The 20,033-nt window shown below is 53.4% G+C and overlaps 2 protein-coding genes across 3 annotated transcripts in view; one reads left to right on the plus strand and one right to left on the minus strand.

The window, feature by feature from the left end:
- The window catches only part of TJAP1 (tight junction associated protein 1), a 40,234-nt gene extending 32,332 nt beyond the window's left edge, over nt 1–7,902 (plus strand). Inside the window, exons 9-12 of one of the 2 annotated variants that reach the window (XM_071430106.1) lie at nt 68–97; nt 1,344–1,451; nt 2,146–2,229; nt 3,911–7,902. In XM_071430106.1, coding sequence (XP_071286207.1) covers nt 68–97; nt 1,344–1,451; nt 2,146–2,229; nt 3,911–5,227 — 1,539 coding nt within the window. In that variant the 3' untranslated portion in view covers nt 5,228–7,902. The remainder of the gene's footprint in view (nt 1–67; nt 98–1,343; nt 1,452–2,145; nt 2,230–3,910) is intronic. The other variant, XM_071430115.1, reaches the window with a different exon arrangement.
- A 1,281-nt stretch (nt 7,903–9,183) lies between these two features.
- LRRC73 (leucine rich repeat containing 73) lies at nt 9,184–15,594 on the minus strand. The gene is made up of 6 exons (XM_071430129.1): nt 15,022–15,594; nt 14,392–14,552; nt 13,225–13,347; nt 11,939–12,039; nt 11,209–11,392; nt 9,184–9,621 (listed from the first exon to the last, which is right to left on the minus strand). Exons 1-6 carry the CDS (start codon nt 15,291–15,293, stop codon nt 9,551–9,553), a joined length of 912 nt encoding a protein of 303 aa, XP_071286230.1. The 5' UTR covers nt 15,294–15,594; the 3' UTR covers nt 9,184–9,550.
- Nucleotides 15,595–20,033: the final 4,439 nt, after the last annotated feature.

The raw sequence follows: 20,033 nt of genomic DNA on the forward strand, positions 1-20,033 counted from the left end.
CCCCCTCTCTTTCTCTTTCTCCTCCCCACGCTGCCGCTGGCACACTCTGGGCGCACTCACCTCTCAGGCCTCTCTCAGCCAAAGCTGGATTTTTGCAGTTGCGTCTTTTCGTTTGTGTGTTTTTCCTTTTTCCTCTTTACGTGTCTCAGCCTGTTGGTCTCATTGTCAATCCCACATACCCCATCTCAGATGGAGGGGCCCCAGCTCTCGTCCAGCCAAGGGCTCACCTGGTATCCAGCAGCTGCCCGCAGATGCAGCAGGTCCTAGCTTGCAGGGCTCCATCTTAAGAGTGTTTGACTCTGAGCCAGCTGGAGCATGACATGTTGGGAAGTGGTGCCCATAAGCTGCAGCACTGCATAAGGTGTGGATGGCTGTGAGCCTTGTTTGCTCCCTTTCCTTCCCTTTCTGAGCTGTGAGCAGGCAAGTCAAATAGCTGAGGTGCTGATTGCCTCTGTGTAGCCCAGGATGAGATTTCTTTGGTTCTAGAACTTGAATTTCTTGGGTTAATATTCACTACCAATTATTCGTTGTGCTGGTGCCTGAAGAGACTGCATACTGGTGAAGTACTGGCTCCCCTATCCACTTGCCTGTTGCTGTGCTGTACCTGTGATGCACAGCTGGCCCTGCTGGTCACAGCCTCACAGCACCCTTGGGCGGTTTGGAAGAACTTCTTGAGACAGCGACAGCTTGGTTGTTCTGAGCTGCTGTCCCTCTTTGCTGTTACCTCTGAGTCTCTGGCAGCCCTGTACCTGAACTGTTAGGGAGTCTGAAGAGGCAAGGTTCCCTGCTTTATGGAGGACATTAGCTGAAATTCAAATGAAGCCACAGGTCCTTTAACTTACTAGAGCAAGGCTTAAACTCTTGCGAGATGGTTCCTCCCCCCTTTTGTCCATTCAGTTTTGACTGCTGGATCTTTTCAGGCAGTATTCTTGTTTCGGTTTCCCTAGGAAAGCCCCCCCAGGAAGGAGGGCTGGGTGTCACAATCTCAGAGGTCTTTGCTTTCAGTGTCAGGTTGAGATTGATTGCTCAAAACCACTAGCTTTTTGTGAGGCACCATGGGAACCAGAGGTGGAGAGGAAACATGCTGGTGCTGCAAGAAGAGATACTGCGTTAAGGAGATTCTGACTCAACCTCTTGTCTCTGTAGCTAGCAGAGCAGCTGGTCCCATTTGGCTTTTGGAATCACCTTCCTTTGAAGAGGGTTGTCTCCCTTGTCTGTCTGTCTGTCTGGAAGTTTTTTTGTGTCCCAGCTGAACATGTCATTTTGCTATGCTTGGGCTGAGGTGGGTGGTAAAGCCAGGTTCTGTGCTAGGGAGTTTTAAACCTGGTGTTCTTGCATCTCAGATTAAAAAGGCGGAAATGGACCGCAAGACGCTGGACTGGGAGATTGTAGAGCTCACTAATAAATTGCTTGATGCCAAAACCACCATCAATAAGCTGGAGGAACTCAATGTAAGTGTCAGTCTGCAAATGGCTGTGAAATTGTGTGAGGTGTGGGCTTTTCCTTTTGTTCAAAGTCATTAGTGTAAAGGAGCACATGAATGACTCCAGTGTGTATGGAAGTGCAGGAGCTGTACAGGATAGCAGGGACAGACAAACAGAGGAGGGTACGAGGGGTTGAACAGGGAAGAACGGATCTTCAAGTTTGATATATTTGCTCTTTTGAGCTTAGGGTTTGACTTGAGTCTGGACTGTACCTAAGGAGGGGTCATTCACTCCAGAGCTGGGAGGGAGCTGATGCCTTTTCTACACTATTAATATAGAAGTTCCTGGATCCAGTGCTTGTCTCTATTAACTGCTCTCAACTCCTTCCAGTCTGTTTGCATCATTAGATATAGCTGAACTGTGGGATGGGAGAGAAACGGTGTGATTTTTGGGGATGTTTAAAATCCCCAGAGGGAGTGGGGCTTGATACACTGACAGAGGATAAGCCAGGAACAAGGACTGGAGTTAAAAGGGACACCGTGGCTGAGTTGTAAGAAAATACATAAAAGTATAGGGAAGAGGGAATGGCAGTGCCCTCATGAACGATTCATCAGATGCCTCTTCTGGCTTCTGTTCAAACAGTATCTGGTCAGTTGGTGCCTTTTTGGGTAAGAGTTTGGGCAAGTCTGACAGTGTTGCACACCTGTGCCCTCTCTTGCAGGAACGCTATCGACAGGACTGTAACCTTGCAGTACAGCTGCTCAAGTGTAACAAGTCGCACTTCAGGAACCACAAGTTTGCTGATGTGAGTAGTAATCCTGCTGAGGTGGGGAAGAAGGGCTCATGGGCTTTGACTGCATTTTGCTTTCTCCAGCTTTCTCCACAGGGCTGCTGGCCTCTCATCCTTCAGTCTCAGAGGTGGGGGGAGGTTCCTATTCCCACTCCTACTGAGAAGGCAGCACAGAGCTTCTGCCAGCTCCTCTTTCATGAGAGCTTCATTTCACAGTTCAGCCAGGAGCTGTTATAAAGAGCACAATAACCTTGAACTTGATAGTCTGCTGGGTGCATGCTGGTAGCTGGCAGGAGGACAGACCTCTCTCTTACTCTGCTCCATCCTTTTTCCTTCCTCTCCTGGCCACATGCAAGGGCCATACTGCTCATAAGAAGCAGCAGTAGTCTGACCCGATGACACTTATTACTCTGAGGAGAAATGCGTGAGGCAGCAGTCAGGGTTTTCTAGGCCTTCTGAGCAGGAGAAGCTGGTGCCAACTCACTGCCCCCTGTGGGGAGGGATGAGGGTGTGGGCAGCTTAGCTCATCCTGCTCTCATCTCCTTTCGCATTAGTAGCATCAATTCTTTAGTTGAAAGTATTGTCCAGGCCCTTAGCCCAGCTCTCTCTTTGCCATACCTCTAGTCTCTGTCCCTTCTTGTGTTCCTCTCAGCAAAACTACATGCTTGTCTTTTTTAACTTAGCAGGTGACCACTTTGTCACCCTCCCCCATTGTGTCTCAAATTAGCACTCTTGAGGTCAGTGTATCAGTTACTGCTGAGGTAACCTTGACCTCTCTCCCAGCTGTCCCCCCTCTCTAGAGCTTTGAATTCTGCCCCCCAAAGCACTGTGTTCCACGTGGCTGCCACTGGAGGGAGTTTGGTGCTGAGCAGCTGTGCACACAGCCTGCCTCACACCCAGCTGCTGTTATGCACTGTGCCCTGCACGCCCAGATGTGGGTGCAGTTTCCTTCTGGCTGTGATGGGACAGACCTCGCTGTGCCACTGAGTGGCTTGGGGACCTCCGCTCTCCGTGCTTCACTTGCCTGTGGTGACCCAGGTGAGGATAGCTTGGCAGGGCAGTGGGGAGAGCAGTAGTGCCCATTTGCAGGATGAGGGGTAGTGCTTACCCCCTGGTGAGACCCCAGTCCAACAACTTTGGTAATAAGCCCTATGTTTGTCTCTCTGAAATGGAGAGAGTGAGGGAGCGGGGTGACGTGTTGGAGTTGGTAGAACACAGGAAGGCATCGATCCTGGTCTGTGGGCAAGCTGCCAAGGCAGCATGGCTGCAATTATGCATTCAGGGAGCACTGTGGATCTCAGCAGTGGGGGCTGTACAGTCACTTCAGTGCAACCACCCGCTGATTTTCCACAGATCAATAGACCCCTAGTGCATGTGCTGGCTGGGCCTTTTCTCTGTGCTCACAGGCATGTGAGACTGAGCCCATGTGCTGTCTTTACCTGTTTGCTTTGCCACATGGGGCCTGTGAACCATGGCCTAGAAGCATGACTGCTGTGACAGCTAGAGAGCCTTGTTAGTCACTCATGGGGCAGGTTTGCTTTGAAAAAAGATACTCTTCTGAAGGCAAGGTAGGTGAATGTTAGGGTCAAGATAATGACTACAAAATACACATGTAGGTTGGTTAGAAAAGTAGATTATATGAAACTAAATTACTTGCATAGCAGCCCCCTTCTAATGTCACTTTCCTTCTCCCTAGCTTCCCTATGAGCTGCAGGACATGGTGAATAAGCATTTGCACAGTGCGCAGGAGTCTGCAGGCCCTGGCCAAGAGGCAGCCCACACCTTGGCTCCATCTGATGTTGTGCCCACCTCAGTCATCGCCAGAGTCTTGGAGAAACCAGAATCTCTGGTTCTGAATTCAGCCAAGTCTAGCAGTGGCAGCTGTCCCATGGCTGAGGATGTCTTTGTGCATGTGGACATGAGCGGAGCCCTTCCTGATGCCTGCAACAGTGCAGGGCAGATGGGGAAGGAGGGAGGAGATGCGGGGAAACAGCAGAATGGTGGCTGCAAGCCACAGAGTAGTGTGGAAAGCGTGCCTGAGGAGGTGCCTGCCTTCGAGAAGCTAAGCCCATACCCTACTCCCTCACCTCCCCATCCTATGTACCCAGGGCGCAAAGTGATTGAGTTCTCTGAGGACAAGGTAAGGATCCCAAAGAACAGCCCCCTGCCCAACTGTACATATGCTACACGCCAGGCCATCTCCCTCAGCCTGGTGCAGAGCGAAGATGAGAGCTGTGACAGGCACCGGACACTCCCCAGCAGCCCTGCTTCCGAAGGGCACCGTTCAGCCTCCAGCTGTTCCTGCCAGCAGTCCCCTAAAGCAGCCAGGGCTCACGGCTCTTCCCAGAGCAGCCCGTTCAGCAGCCCTCCCCAAATCCCGAGCGCCTTTGCCAGCTCTGCCAGCTCTGAGGAGGACCTGCTGGCTAACTGGCAGCGAATGTTTGTGGATAAGGCACCCCCCACCTCGGAGCGAGTGCTGATGAACCGCACGGCTTTCAGCCGTGATACGGCCCCCGAGCTCCAGAAGAGGTTCAGCCGCTCCATGCAGGAGCTGGGTAGGGCAGCCTCAGCTTACTCGGATGGTGAGGAGTCTGCTCAGAGCTGCAGCTGGACCGTGAGCCGGGACTCAAGCGTGGACACAGACAGCACCGAGTCCAGAGCCCGCAGGAGCCATTTCTCCTCAGACTATGGTACAGATTTCTCCCAGGATGAAGCCCAGAAGCTGTTGCTTGAAAGCAGTGGAGGCACTGCTGAGCCTGAAAGCCCCTCACCAGAGAAGCACAAGGACTATGTAGACCTTGGCTTGCCTGAGAGCCCGGCTGAGGAGAGAGAAATGCTGCTCCAGGGAAACAAGGAGAGCAGCCAAGGAGGTGTCCAAGAGGAAAGCGGAGAAGGCAGGGTCAAGCCTCCTTTCAGTCGGCCGCACCGCAGCCCCAAGAGGATGGGGGTGCACCACTTACATCGCAAAGACAGTCTGACACAAGCCCAGGAACAGGGCAACCTTCTCACCTGAGGCACAGCAAGAACCAGCCATGCTTAGCAGAGCTATGGGATGCCCCCCATCAGTCCACCTGAGGGAGAAGCCTCCCTTAGTACCCTCCTCCCAGGGGAAATCTGCTCTGAGGTTTTATATTTATTCTCTTCTTTTGCTACCTGGAAGAGCTGGGATCTCCCTTGCCTGGCACCTCAGACCCTCAGTACAAGCACACGCAGTGTGCAGAAGCACACCCACTGCCCTGACACACAGCTCTCTCCACAGCCTCACACTGGTGCCTGTACCAGAGCTAGTTCTTGGTACCCCTTGTCCTGGTGCCTGTGCCTCTTTTTCCTCTCATCCCCCTTCCCACTCAGGTACCTGAGGCCCTGGGTGCTCTCTTGTTGTTTCCCCACAGCTGCTCTGCTCTTTTTTAACTTGTGCCAACAGGGCAGAGTGCCTGTGTGGTGGTGTCCGATTCCCTGGGAGCCCCAGTGGTTGTGAGTGGGGCACGAGGACTCTCCCAGCAGATGGCTGTGTGCCGTGGGGATGAGCTGGGATTGCTGGTGTCTCATTTTCCTCCTGGTTTTGTTTTCCCCAGCCACCCACTGGGTGGGTCTTCAGAATCTGCCTCTGCAGGTCACTGTCGTGTGTCTCCATGGCTGGGCTTGGCACCTGGTCCCCACTGAAGCAATGCACAGGGGCTGGTGCTGTGCTGTGGGGTATGGGCGCTGCTTGCTGAGGTCGTTTGGGGAGGCAGTGCCTGCTGGGCTCTGGGGTTTGTGTTTGTGTGTCTCCTCCCTCACACCTCTTCCCCTGTTCTCTGTGCTGTTGTTTTGTTTGAACGGTGCTGATGCTTTGCTCTTGGGTGGGCTTCTTTCTTCTTTCCAAGCCTTTGGTTTTGGGGTGTATTGTTTTTTCTTTCCCCCACCCCGCATAAACAGACACAGCCGTTGGCAGCCGGTCTGATGCCTGCACTGAGGGTGTGTTGAGGAGTCTCGGCTATCAGAGCTGCACTTCCCTCTCATCCTGGCCTCCAGCCTGCAGAAACCCCTGCAGATTTAAGAACAAGGTTTTGCCCCAGGCAAGCAAGGCGTGAAGGATGCTACCGGATTTTCTGGGAAGGGCTTGGTGCAGGGCCAGCAGGGATGCGAGGGCAGCGTGCTGCGGAGCTGCTCCCTGCAGATGCACTACCTCATGGCTCGGCAGCAGCCCTTCACCAGGGTCTCCTTGCACGGCCCCTTCTCTGGGGGGCTCCAGGCTCTGGGGCCTCTCTGGGGCCTCCCTTCCTGGGTAGGGCTCTCTGCGTGTTTTTCCTAGCGTAGTGTGATACTGTGTGACTTTTCCTCTCAGTCTTGTGTGCTCAGTGTCTTGTTGGGGGGGAGGGAAGGGGAGAGGTCTGTAGATGTAGGTATTTTTTTTGAGGGCTTACAAAGCCCAGGCCTCCTGTTTTAGTTTTGTCCTGTGCCCTTGTCTGTCTGGTGTTTCTTGGCTTCCATGGGAGTGCAGGGCAGAGAACAGCCCAGTTCCCTTCACCACAGCCCCTTCAACCCTGCCCTCAGCCTGCTGTCTGGTTTTTGAGTTGGGTTTGTGTTGTCCTCTCACCCTACACCATGTGGGCTCTTCATTAGGCTGGAGGAGAGCATCCTTCTCTCCAGGAGGGAGCATCTGTTCATATGCTTGCATCAAGATTTGCAGCCTAGAGCTGTCTTGGGGGCCTGCTCCCCTCCCCAAACCCCTGTCTGTAAAGGGCTTGCAGCTTGTAGCTGGGGCCAGCCAGGGCTTCAGCTTGGGCCTGGAGGCTCCAGGGCCAGTGAAGGGGAGCTGCAGGCCTCTCTGGCAAGCTGTGTAGGTTGTTTTATGTACCCTAGGCAGAGCTGCTGCCTTGTTTCCCACTCACCTTGTTTCCCACCTGGAACAGTTGTAGAGTTGGATGCCACCCTCTGGTGGGGAAGTGGGACTCAGTATTTCACTGCAGTGTTTTGCTGTGCAGACAGGCTGAGAGTGGGAGCCTCCTCTGAGCCTGCAGAGTGTTTATCTCCCCTGTCCCAGTTGTGGAGGAGCAGGGGGTTGTCCTTGTGTTTGCTGCCATCAGCCACTCCACTGCTGCATTTCTTTTGTTCTTCTGCAGCACTGCTGAGGGTTTGCATCTGCAGCAGCTGCCAGATCCTGCCTCACAGATGTCACCTGGGGTTGGCTGCTCACTGAGTTGCTCTGGCTCTGAGGCTGCTGGTGGCCTGCAGTGGGGGAGGCATTGCCCACCAGGGCTCAGCCCCATCTCCCCTGAACCCTGGCATGCTGGTCAGTGGACAGAACTCTTTTGCTGAGGTAACTGGTGCTGATGATGCTGAACAGAGCTGGCTTCGCTCTGCTTTTGGTCAAGGTAGACTGAAAAGCAAAACAGTGAAGTGGAGGGGTGGCAAAGGTATGCCCACCACCTCACCAGACACTTGTGCTTTGCAGCATTAGGATGCTGGCAGAGGTTGAGGGGGACTGGTGGCCTCAAGCAGCAGCAGAGCCCTCTCTTGACCTGTGGGCATTGTGTCCTCTGCACTCCTGCCCACCTCCAGCAGTATTGGCTCTGGGGCCTTGAGCCCATCTGAGTTCCAGTGTCCCAACTCCAGACTGTTAATCTGTAACTAATGTGGGGGTTTTTTCTGAGATTTTCAAACTGATGTATATTTTAAGACCAGAAATAAACTATTTTAAAAGTAGATGGCAATGGCTATATTGTACTTGATAGTGGCTAAGACCTGGACTGGAATGATCCTGAGCATGTGAAGGTGTAGAGCTAGCTACTCATGGTACAGTGTCCCAAGTTTGTTGAACTGTGCGTGCCACCCATTGTCTTGTCCAGAGAGAGCAATCCTGTGATCTGTGAGCTGGTGCTGTAAGCAGCCCTCAGTGTTACTTGTAAGATTCTGCCGACCCCATTTCACGTATTTTGCTGGCTGTACTGGCTGATCTGCCTTGGCCGACCTCTACATTCTCATCTAGCATAGGATAAGGTGTAGCTAATCTTTTTAATAGCTGTTGGTTTTCTTGGAGTCCCAGCTTTTGGAGTCATCTGAGAGTACCACTTCACTTCAGAAACCAAATACCATACCCCCTTGCTGGGGTTCCTAAGAGGTTTATAATTCTAGATTCAGTATTATGTGAGGAGGGAGGATCAGGGGTGACTGGACATACCCCTGTCTGGAAGCCTTCCAAACATGAGGTAGAGAGTTCCTGCAGGATTCTGATACAGACAATTGGAAGTGTTTCCTTTTCACGTTGAAGGGTGCTGCAGAGGTCACAGGGCTGTGATGAATTTTCCTCCGTCTCCCAAGTTAGGCTGCCTGTGCCTTTCTGAGCTGGCTACATGCAAGCCTAACACTAGAAAGAGTGTCTTGTTTCTTTGTCCCCGTAATTAATGATTTTATTCCTTGTTCCCTTGAGTAGCAGCTGCTACCACAATTTAATCTTCCAGCCTAATCTGAGCCTTGAAACACGATCTTCCTTGTCAGCAAGGACGCCTGGCAAAGCACAGGCAGCGCAATCCATGGTGCTACTGCGGGCTGAAGCCTTCACCAGGGTGTGCACGGCTGGTGTCAAGCTCCCTGCAGAGCTAGATTAGCCCAGCCCGCTTTCTCCTGGCCCGAGGGAGGGCCTGGAGGACAGAAAATTGGGCTGTCACAGACCTGTCCCCAGGGCCGGCGCCGAGTCGGGAGGCGCGGCAGAGCCGTGAGGCGGCGGGCGAGGGGCTGGCGCCCCCTGCCGGCGCTCCGGGCCCGCGGCTCCTGGCCGGGCCTGGCCTGGCCGGGCCCACAGCGTCTGCCCGCGCCTGGCACCTGCCGGTTGCTGTCGGCACCTCGCAGACCCTGCCCGTCCCTGCCGGTAGCTGTCAGCACCCCCCAGACCCTGCCGCTCTCTGCCCTTACCAGATGGGCCCGGCCTGTCCCTGCCGGCGCCCGCCCTCCCTGGGTCGCACAGTGGCGGAGGCGGACGCTGCCGAGTGGTGCCACCACATCTGTGACCTTTATAAAAGTCTCACCGCGACAGCAGTACAAGCGATAGAAAGGACATCTCTTATACACATCTGAATAAATACAGCCAGCGCCCTGCGGGCGCAGCCGGGCGTGGGGGTGGCAGGGCGGCGTGAGCTACACATGCGGCGACGGGGACAATCACAAGCGGCCGAGGAGGCGTGTGAGGACACAGAGACGTGTGTAGAGACTCGCTTGGAGCAGGCTCCTGCGCTCAGAGCCCAGGGAGGCATCGGCAGGAGCTGAGATGTGTGACAAGAGGGCTGGGGAGCCCAGCCGAGGCTGGGGCTGGCGGAGCACGGCGCTCTCCTCGGCAGAAGCAGGCAGGGTAGCCCAGCTACATTTCTGTTTCTGCTAAGAGGCTGTCACCGAGGCCTGATGTCATCAGGACCATCTGGGAGCTGGAATCTGTGTGGAGAGAGGGAGAGAACCATGAGCCGTTCAGGCTGCCGGAGAGTGCTGGGCTGTACTCCAGATCCAGAGGTGAGGATGAGGAATTAAAACACAGCTGGGTGGGAAGAAAACTGCTGAGAGAAGTGGGAGATTAAGTGGGAGCTAGGCCTGCTCTGGCTACACAGCAGAACAGAATTGATTTTTGGGGAGGGGGAGAAAGCACAGACAGCAGCAAAAGGCCAGAGGAACTGCAGGTCTGAATACCCCTGACATGCAGGTGATCCTGGTTGCACTGGCCCAGCCGTGCCCTTACCCAACCCTGCACAGGCCTTTAAATCTGCACTCATCGAGTGTTTCTCAGCAGAGAGACAGTGTCCAGGTGGGGCAGGCTTCAGGCTGCAAACCAGCCAATGCCACACAGGGTGGTGGTGTTGCCTTCCCAAGAGCAGGGAATGCTGTGGGCAATCAGCCATGTTACAGCAGCAGAGGCCTGGAAATAGTGACTTTCTGCACTGCATGAATGGAGGGTTTGTGCAGCCCTCGCCTGCCTGCCTCGGGGAGGTGAGGGCAGCTTGCTGGCTCTGCCATGGCTCAGAGCCACAGCCAGGAACACTGTGACTCTCCCCACAGCAAGTGAATCAACTGCAAGGAGAATGGACCTGCATAGCAAGTAAGAAACTTAGCAGGGTACCAGTTTCCCATCCAGAAGCCTTTTGAAACCGAAAAAAACCCCTGTTTTTTCCTGGGTGGAAGGGAGATCTCTCGTAGCAGTTCTGCACATTCAAAACTGCTGCAGGGGCATCTCTATTTCAGGAATCAATTTCTGTAAGCAAGATCCAAAACTTGGCCAAACTGTCACTAAATTATTTTTCTGGGTTTAATAGATGAGGATCCAGATGTTTTGAGGCTCAAGGATTGGTTGTGCTTGTCTACTGGTAGTCTGATATGAGAACTGTGAGGGGTGAAGGACAAATGAAGGTAAAAAAAAGCAAACCCTCAAACTAGCTGGATCACAAGGTAGGCATGACAAAATACAGTATCATATATGCAAACTACACAGAACAGGCTACTGCTATCTCTGTAATACACCTTTTTTCCATTACACGCAACAGACAGTGGCACCTGGCTAACCCTTCACATGTTTGGGATGTAGAGATATAGGAACAGCTGATGCTGTGCAGATTGCAAAGAGGTTCTGGAAACAGTGAGGAATGACACAAGTTTTGGCTAGGATATCTGGCAAAGGCTCCCAAGATCTTTAATATTCCTGCCCTTGAGTTTTAAGACTTTGAGATTTCGTTCTGCAGCATCAGAAAAAAGCCTCAGAGGTACCGTTTAGTCTCTTTGCAGCAGCCGCATTGTCCTTGGAGGCTGCCTTTCCAAGAGAGGCGCAGCCAACGCTGTTTAACATGAAGGTCATGCCTGGAGGTGTATGTATTCCATGGAGGTTGTATGCATTCCATGGAGATTTTATGTATTCCAGTTCATGGGGAAAAGGGACAGGTGCATTCACCAACCCCACTGCAAGAGGTCAGTGCCACTGGAAACACCTGACACCTCAGGAGCCCCTCAGCTCCTACCCCCCACTCCCAGAGCTCTTACTGTTCTGGCAGATCCAGGGATTCTTCTCCCTGGCTGTGACTTCATGGACCTCTGTCTCCTCCTCTTCCTCGCCTTCTGAGAGAAGATCAGAGATCTGCTGCTGCAGCTCAGGACTAATGTTGTTCTCTGCCAGGATGAGTGTCCGTAGGGCTGTGGGGTAATTCTCTACCATGTCCAGCAAGGTCTAGGGGGAGAGTAAGATAAGAAGGCTGACAAGCATCACAAGGGCTGAGCAGAAAGAGTGTCAGTGCTTTGTCTACCTGTGAATTCCAGCCCCCCTCTCCTTGCTTCTGCCTTCCCTTGACCTCCCTTCATCAGGCTTTATGAGAGACTGAAGACTTCCCATCTTCCTGTGGGAAGAGCTGAGTTTGGATTTTCTGGCTCTATCTAAAGAAGAAGGGACTGCTCTACACTGTTCCTGTCACACATCCAGGTCCATTCCCTCTTACCACTAGAAGCTGGAGATCTGAGAGTCTGTGCAACTGAACCTTGGCCTGTGTTTGTCCACAGAGATTTAGTTCTGATTCTCAGCCAAAAATCCAACTTCATTTCTTCTAAGAAAAGAGCCAGGGGAAAGCAAGAACCCCCCTGGGTGCAGGGAGGGAAGGGGGTGCTTGTAGACTCCAGGGTGTGGTTGGAGGCAGGTGTGGGTCCTGGGGCCTCTGCAGACACCCCAGCCCTGGGCCCTTGAGCTGTCAGTGATGCTGTAGGGTAATTGTGAATTGCTCACCTGAGCTGACTGGTTGGTAAGTCCTGTTCCCTCCAAGTCCAGCACTTCGAGGGTTCGGCTGGAGGCCACAGCCACAGCGAGCATCCCGGCTACCTGGTCACCTGTGGGAGGAGCACACCAGGGATGTCAGCAGAGCCTGCCTTCCCTCTGTAATGCCACATGCCCTCATGCACCTGAGGCTGCCATGGGAACATCCTCTGAGTATTTCTGCCATCAGACAACCTTCCAAATCTGTTACCTCATGGTGGGAAAAAAGCTGTTAAAGGAGAAAAGAGACAAGGAAAGGTGCGCCATTTTGTGGTTATGGGAGCAGTCACTGATTATCAGGGGAACACTGTGAGATTGGTTTTATTCCCCAAAGAACCATATCTCCCCAAATCTCCTTCCTACTCAAGGAGGCAAGGGCCTTTAACAGTCCCTGTAAGGGCATCCCAGACACAGAATAGGAGCTGAATACTTCAGTCTAGGGAAAGGCTGGAGTCAGACAGAGGACTCTGCACCAGCTGGCAGACTGCCTCCCTGGAAAGGGGGTGGACTTTGATGGGGGATGCAGCAGGATGAGGAGCATTGAAAATTGATGTTGGTGAAGAGATAAGACTCAGAATGTGTTCTGACATTCTCTGTTGAGTGTCAAGATGCCATACAACCGTGACACCTTCTCTTGGAACAAAACCCAGCCTGCTGTCAAGTAACACCTGGGGCTTTTCCTGTCTAAGAGGAGGTACCTGGTCAGAGAAGAGGGCCTGGGGGAGGCTCTGCTGGCAGACAGGTTGAGGAGGGGAGCGTCATCCTGATGCTCAGGCACGGCCGGATCTCCTCCTCACCACCTTGCAGCAGAGCAGGAGAGAGTTTGTTTCTATGGCAACGAGTGCCAGGCTCTCCTCCTCCTCCTCCCTGCTCCCCCAGGAAGATGAAGGGGGGAGCGCGGGGACATACTGCATCTGCCAAGCCAGCTTCAGCACCCAGGGCTTCAGGGAAAAGGGAGACATGGAGGGTCAAACGTGACGACAAAGGCAGTGGAGTAGGCAAGGCACAGCCTCCTTTCTGCACCTCCCCACAGGGCATGTGGCCACCTCACACAAGCAGAGCAGTGACTGTGGCTTCTCCTAGAGCTGAAGGTGCCTGGCAGGGTGAACTTGCTGCTAGGGAACGGAGGGCACCTATGCAAGGAACTTCCCCATCCTGCTCTACCACCTTTCCAGAGCTTGGTCCCTGGCCCCCCACTGGTGCAGGTCACACAAACGCTGAGAGGCAGGAGTGCTCCTCCTCCCTGGCCCCCAGCTTACCTAGGGGGTTGTAGTCCAGGTTCAGCACACGGAGCTGTGAGCTGTGAGCCACTGCAATGGCCAGGCGTCCCCAGCCTTTACTTGTGATGCCTGGGTTGGCGCTCAGTGTTAGCTCTTTGAGGCCTGGAGAAGAGAGAGAAGCCAAACCAGAACCTTAGGGTCCCCAGAGCAGTCACAGGAGGACTTGTTCAGCTCACCAGAAGAGCTTTGGGTTGTGTCCTCTGTACTCTGTAGGGCTTAAGGGCTTGGTTTGCTCTGACAACTGTCACGACATATTTCAGTGATCAGTGCAATATTTCACTGCCTTCAGCTGTGCCCTTCATCTAACTGTGCTGCAACTGCCCCATTTATCTGCCCTCCCAACCTGCATCCTGCTTACCCTAAATAGCAAACACAATGGAAAACACAATGGAAACCAAGGGGTGTGTGAGACAACTGATTGGACAAAGAAGGTGGCATGAGGTGACAGGCTGGAGGGAGGATAACAGGGACAGTAGGCTCCAAAGCCTGCACCTGAGAGGGGTGGCCAGCAGAGATAACAGCATCAGTGGCATTGTGCGCACACAGAGGAGGAGGTGCTGGGAAAAGGTGGAAAGCACTTTGGAGAGTCAGAAGGAAGGAGTGGTATTACCTCAGCACATGCCAGCTCTCAGCTTGAGTGGGTCACACCACCAAAGATCATTCCCTGGAAAGACCTGAGCCTTGGCATGAAGGCTGTGACCATGCAACTACACACTCATGGAATGCACCACAAACAGGGACAACTCCCAGGCCCTGATAATAAAGCTAAGTGCTGAGGTAGGGGCGCACAGTATATTTATCTACAGTGATTATCAACACACAAATGCAAAATAATAAATTCCAAGTCCAAGCTATCCTCTCCTCCAGTTTCAAATGCTGCTGACATGAACCAGAAGCAACCTGTTAGTCCCTGAGCTCCAAATTGCCAGCAGGACAGATCAGTAGCAGAAAGTCCAAACCTGCCCAAGGGAACCACTCGTCTATTGCTTGGCTTATCTGCTTTTCTTAAGTTAGGGGAAAGAAATCCTTAGCCCTGGCAAACCATAGAGCCTGCCTCCTCCAGGCCTGAGGATTTAGTGCTGCATACATCTGATCTATGTGAAAGCTCCACCAGTCATTGAGCAGCCCACAGCCCCTGGTGCTTACCAGACTTGGCCCCATCAGGCGGCAGGAGCCCACAGATAAGGTTGATGCCTTCATCACCCAGCATGCAGTCTCCTAGATCCAGAGCCACCAGCGAGGGGTGGATGGAGAGAGCAGGGTTGAGGAGGGCCAAGCCTGCATCTGTCAGGGGACTCCCATGGAGGCTGTGCAGGTAAAAGGGAAAATTACTACGGAGCCTTCTTCCTGGGGGCTAACTAACCTGACAGGGAGGAAGAAGCAGACAAAATGGGGTGGATGACAAATACTAACCCCAAGTGGACAAAAAGCTTTGGAAAGCCTCTGTCGCTAGGGTGGGCTGGTCGCTACGGTGGCCCTTCTCTCCCGGCCGGGACGAGGGGCGCAGGGGATGCCAGCGTTGTAGGGGCAGCCCCACCACGGGGCTGGAGGACCGAGACTGAGAGGCAGGGCCGTGCCCAGCCGGCGGGGGCAGAGGTGGCTCCCTCCCGGCCAGGTGATGGGCAGGGGCTTATCCTCCGCAGCATCAAGGGCATTTTCCCTCCGACAAGACTCAAATTCAGGGACTGGCCCCGAGCTGATAGTCCCCCGAAAGAGCCGTGCCCGCCCAGGAGAGGACCGGGACGCCCTCGGCAGCCCCCGCCGCACTGTACTCACAAGAGGGACTGAACGGAGCGGTTCGTCTTCAGGGCCTCGGCCAGCTGCTTGACGCGGTTGATGTTGGAGACGATGCCCAGGTTGAGGTTGAGCTGGGCGAGGGAGCGGGACTCGGCCACCCCGCGGCAGACGTGCCCGAAGTCCCGCTCGGAGAGCTGGCAGCCCCGCAGCGACAGCAGCCGCACCGAGTTCTCCCGCAGGCTCTCGCAGATGTCTCGGATCTCCGCCCCCGACAGCGTCTCCCCGGAGATCTGGATAGACCCCGGCAGCATCTTCCCCCGGCTCGGAGCGCCGCCGATCCCGGGGCCGCGCAGCCCGGGGCAGAGCCGGGGGACAGCCGCGCTGCGCGCTGCGGGCCGGGGCGGGCAACGCCGCCGCTGCTGCCGCCGCCGCTGCCGGGCAGTCCCGGCCCGGCCCACCGCGGCCCCGGGGGCGGCACCGCGCTGCCTCACCGGCGGCCGCCGTGCCGCCCCGCTCCGCCCGGCGGGTCGGTGTGACCCAGGGCAGCCATCGGCGGGGCTGATCCGCACCGGGACGCAGGGTCGCGCCGCCCCGCAGCGCCGGGCGGGGGCCGGGCAGCGCTGCGGGTCCCCGCCCCGCTCCGCCCGCACCTGCCGGGCCGCCCCGCCTTCCCCCGGCCGCCGCTCCGGGCCCTCCTCCCCGCCCGGCCAGCGCCTCCCCGAGCGACGGAGCAGGCGTGGAGGGGGGTCCGGCATCCCTCATCCCACCCCGGCATCCCGCCCGGCATCCCGGGCCCCGACGCCCCTCAAAGCCTGCGAGGGGCGACGGCCGCGCCCGCTGGCACCTGCCCGCTGCCCTGAGGAGACGGCGGGGCCAGGGTCGGCCCGGCTGGGTCCCCGACACTGGGGTGCAGGAGGGGAGGGAGTGTGTAAGAAGCACCTGGGAAAGGCTCTCCATGCCAGCCCTGCTCCCACCTGGGGAAAGGGGCCCAAGCAATTGGTGCACTCTGAGGGCTTGATCCGAGAAATTGTGGTGTTCCATGGCTTCAGTTGCCTTTAATACTTAAACTCACTAAACCTGAATCCTTGACCCATGACTTAGTGGTGAGGTCAGATCTGCTCCTCATGGCCCAGAGTGTGCAAGAGCCAGTGCTTGGAGGCAGCTGCCTGGAGGTGAAAGTTGGGGAGCTGGGGAAGGGCCACAAACTTCCTTATCCTTGAGCACACAGCCTCTGCCCTCAGCCTGACCTGAGGTATATGGGGCGCACCCCACCTCCTGCTAATTCACAGGTATGGATCACAGGGATTTGTCCCCTCTCTCCCCATTGAGTAATCCTGTACTTGGAGAGAAATAGGAAGCGGGGCCCCTGCGTTTTCAACTTCACTGAGCTGAAAAAGGAAGGCAGTGATGTGGAAATTAGGTTAAACCGCCTAAGTAGGCAGCTTTCTGCACGTAACTAATCTGGCTGCTGCATATAGCAGTGCTCAAATGAATTCCAGCCCAGTGGGTAACACTGGGACAAAACCAGGCTCCTCTGCTTGGTTTGCAGGCCAGGGCCCAGGAGAGGGGATGGAAAGGGAAGAGAAAAATAGGGTGTGGAGGGGGATATGGAGTACTTTTCCTCCATTGAAATGGAGGAGCAGATCACCTGAGCTGAGGATGCATGTTAGGTCCTGGATGAGGTAAGGGGAGCAGCAGCTTTAAGACTTTGGCTTCAACTCGCAATGTGGGTATCACCACGCCCTTTGAGCAACCCGTGGCTGCTCTCTGGAGTACCTACACAGCCTCCACTTTCTTTCTCTGTTGCACAGAGATGCATGACCTTGATACTGTTCTGCAAGATACACCAAGAACAGACCACTGGCCTCGCACTTCATCTCTGCTGCAATATGAGCAGCAGCTGCAAGCATCCAGATGTGGTACAGCTGTGGTACTGTGGCTTTCAGAAATGCAGCAGCTCATTTCTAAGGTCACATTAAAAGACCCAGGTGAGAATGCAATCCTCCATATTACAGGATGGTGAGGGACAGAGGTTTCAGAGTTATAGCCAGGGGGTAGCCAAGAAAATCCCAGCTGCTGCTACTGCATGCAGGTCAACTAGAAGGCTACACTCAGACTCACCTCTCAATTACCTCCAGGCACTACTCAACCCACGCTTTTTTAAACAGACTATTATTAGAGAGGTGCTCGGAGGAGAGCCCCTGGGACATGTCCCACTTCCATTGCAGCAGCAGTCCTGAAACATTGATGAAGATGCTCTAGTGCCTCTTCACTGCCTGTTGTCAGGAGCCAGAGCACATTGAGGAGACAAGTATCCCACCTACTTTATGCTCAATTCATTGAAAAAGTGGCACAGGAGCTAATGGTCCAAAGCTTTGGCTCACCAAACCTAATGCAGGGCTATGAAGAGGGGACTTTGGCAATGCTATTTTGTGTAGAACTAGGTATTTCTTCCTTGTCATGTGCAGTTAGCAGCAGGTATGAGGAAGGTCATTTATTGTTTACCTACCAGGGGCAGAAAGAGTGATGGCATTGAGAGTTAACACATAAACAGAGAAAAACAGTGGATGAACAGCAACTACAGTTAGAGTAGACATAGGAAACAAATGGGAGAATAAAGAGCCCACCTGTAACCCAAAATCACAACTAAGGTGACCATTAGTACAAGGATAGACTGTAAGAAGAGTTGGACACTCAGGTACTGCATAGGAGAAGAGGAGGTCATAGATGCTTTAATATTAATTTTCAGCTTTAATATACAGCTTTCTCTTTCTAATCTGACAGCTTTGTATGTTTGTTCCATATTTAATAGAGGGGCTTACACAGAGCTACCTTTATTCAAAAGGGGGAAACGATGAGTGGGTTATTTCAGATTTGCTGCAAGGGAGAAGGGCAAAAATTATTTGAGATTTGCTGCAAGAGCTGTGGCAGGAAACAAAGACAGAGATAGTATTGCACGATAGGGTTGTAAGGCTTGTTCTGCTAACTAGAGGACTTGAGTAAGCACTGAGATGCCCTCCCACAAGGACTTCATTAAGCCTGCGTGCTCAGCATGCTCCCTGGAACTGCAGCATGCATGCATTTCTCTGAAAAAACATGTCCTTCTCTGTCAGTGAAAGGCAATGCTGAAGCTCTCAGCCGAGCACTGAATTTCTGGCAGTAAAGAACAGTTCAGCTTCCAGCTGCTGCTGCACAAAGAATTAATCAGGGCTGAAGAACTGGAGCAGAGCAAGCCCCACAGGTTCCAAGAGGGTGGTTGGTTGTCACCCTGATCATGTCCCCAGCTGACACAACACACAAGCTGCTCAGGGGAAGCATGAGGAGTTTACTCACTGCTCTCTGTGCTTTGAGTGAAAACACAGGGCACAGCTTCACCCCTCTGGTTCAGCTGAGTGGCTCAGTGCAGGAGGGAGCACAGCTGTTCTCCAATTGTGTCATAAATCAGCAATGGTACAAGATTGGTGCAGAATGATTTTTTTTTCTCAGCTGAACTTACTCCAGTGACAATTGTCTCCTTCTCCTTTCCTTCCCCCCTGCCAGTACTTCCAGAGTTTGCACCAAGAAAAATAGATCCATTCTAGGCTGCCAGGGCAAGAACTTGGAATTAGAAACCAACCTCCCATGGAGATATAAAGAGGGAAATACCAGAAGCAGCATTACAAACTGACATTTCCATTTTGTCAAGTTTTGAAGTAATAGAAATTCTAGGAGCTTTAAGTGGTTCAATTGGTCCAAAAAACCCCATGGAGACTACTAGCCAAAATAATTAACAATTCCCCCAAGTAGCTTGCTCTGAGTGCTTCAGACAAAATGTTTCCTAAGGAGGGGGGTCAGCAGGGGAGAAGAGAGTGAGGAAACCTGTCTGTTATACGTGTGAGTGTTAGCAGAGAAGCTTTTTGCTCTTGAAAGGGGGACAAATTATGAATATGGGAATAAACAAATAGTGGAAAGTAGGTCTGTGACTGAAAATAATCAAGTCCTGTCCAGTGACATTTTTTTCAACTGAAGCAGATGAAAAACCTGATCACAGTAGCTGGCACTGTCTTCCTCTCTTTCATTGCACCTTGGCACTAGTCTGAATGCCACTACAGCTGCATCCTCTCCCATTAATATCAACAAAGGACCAAACAGTGCAGTTCTGACATACTGCCTTGTGCACTTGTGGGCACACCAGGAAAGGGCCATATCCTGGGTTTTTTTCTGCCTAAGTGTAAAGATGACCTTCTCTGAGGGGTGGCTTTCCTCCCCCAGACATCCAGAACCACAGGGAGAGAAAAGATGAAAGCAGACCAATAGAAGTTCGAGCAGTGAGGGAAGGCTGAACTACTCAGTTGTGAGTTACTGCAGTGCAGGTAAGCCTAGACTGGGCTGCTCTGCTTACCCATCCTTACTGGAGATTTCCTGCATCAATACACTGGAGATTAATATGGCCACTCTATTTCCATTACACACTCTGCTACTTCTCCCTTTGTTAAATGGAAACACCAGAGGAAAGCTTGCCAGAGACTCTCAAGGCCCCAAGAGTCCTTTCAAACAAAGGCCTAGACTCAGCTTGAAAAGCCAGGCAGCACACAGCAGAATGGGTGTCTGGGGAACAGAATGCCACTCCTGCCCAGAGGTGACAGTCCCATGGCTGGGAGACATGAGGGCCAGCAGCACAAGGGTGGGCTGAACTGGCCTCCGAATAGAAATATCCACTGAAAACCATGCACAAATGTGCTGCCCTGCATGTCCCACAGAGCAACATGGCAGAAGGGTGGCAGGAACAAAGGGTATAGTGAAAGCGTGGGGACAGATACATTTCTGACATCCAGAGCAGAAGGGATGCTGAGGTGAGATAGCAGCTCGGACCAAGTGAAGAGAGAGAGATCAATAGGGAGTATGACAAGAAATAGCATGTGGTTAAACACTGTGCTGTTCCTGAAAATCACCAGAGAAAGTGAAGTTCCTGTGCCTTTTGAACTACTATGCCTTTGAAAAAGGTGCCCAAAACAGGACATGTCTCACAGAACATTTGAAGAAGGACAGCAGAAAATTGCAAAGAATCCTGC

This window comes from Agelaius tricolor, unplaced genomic scaffold, assembly GCF_023055355.1.
Source record: "Agelaius tricolor isolate 1412-34295 unplaced genomic scaffold, bAgeTri1.0.p SCAF_1, whole genome shotgun sequence".
NCBI classification, from domain to species: Eukaryota; Metazoa; Chordata; class Aves; order Passeriformes; family Icteridae; genus Agelaius; species Agelaius tricolor.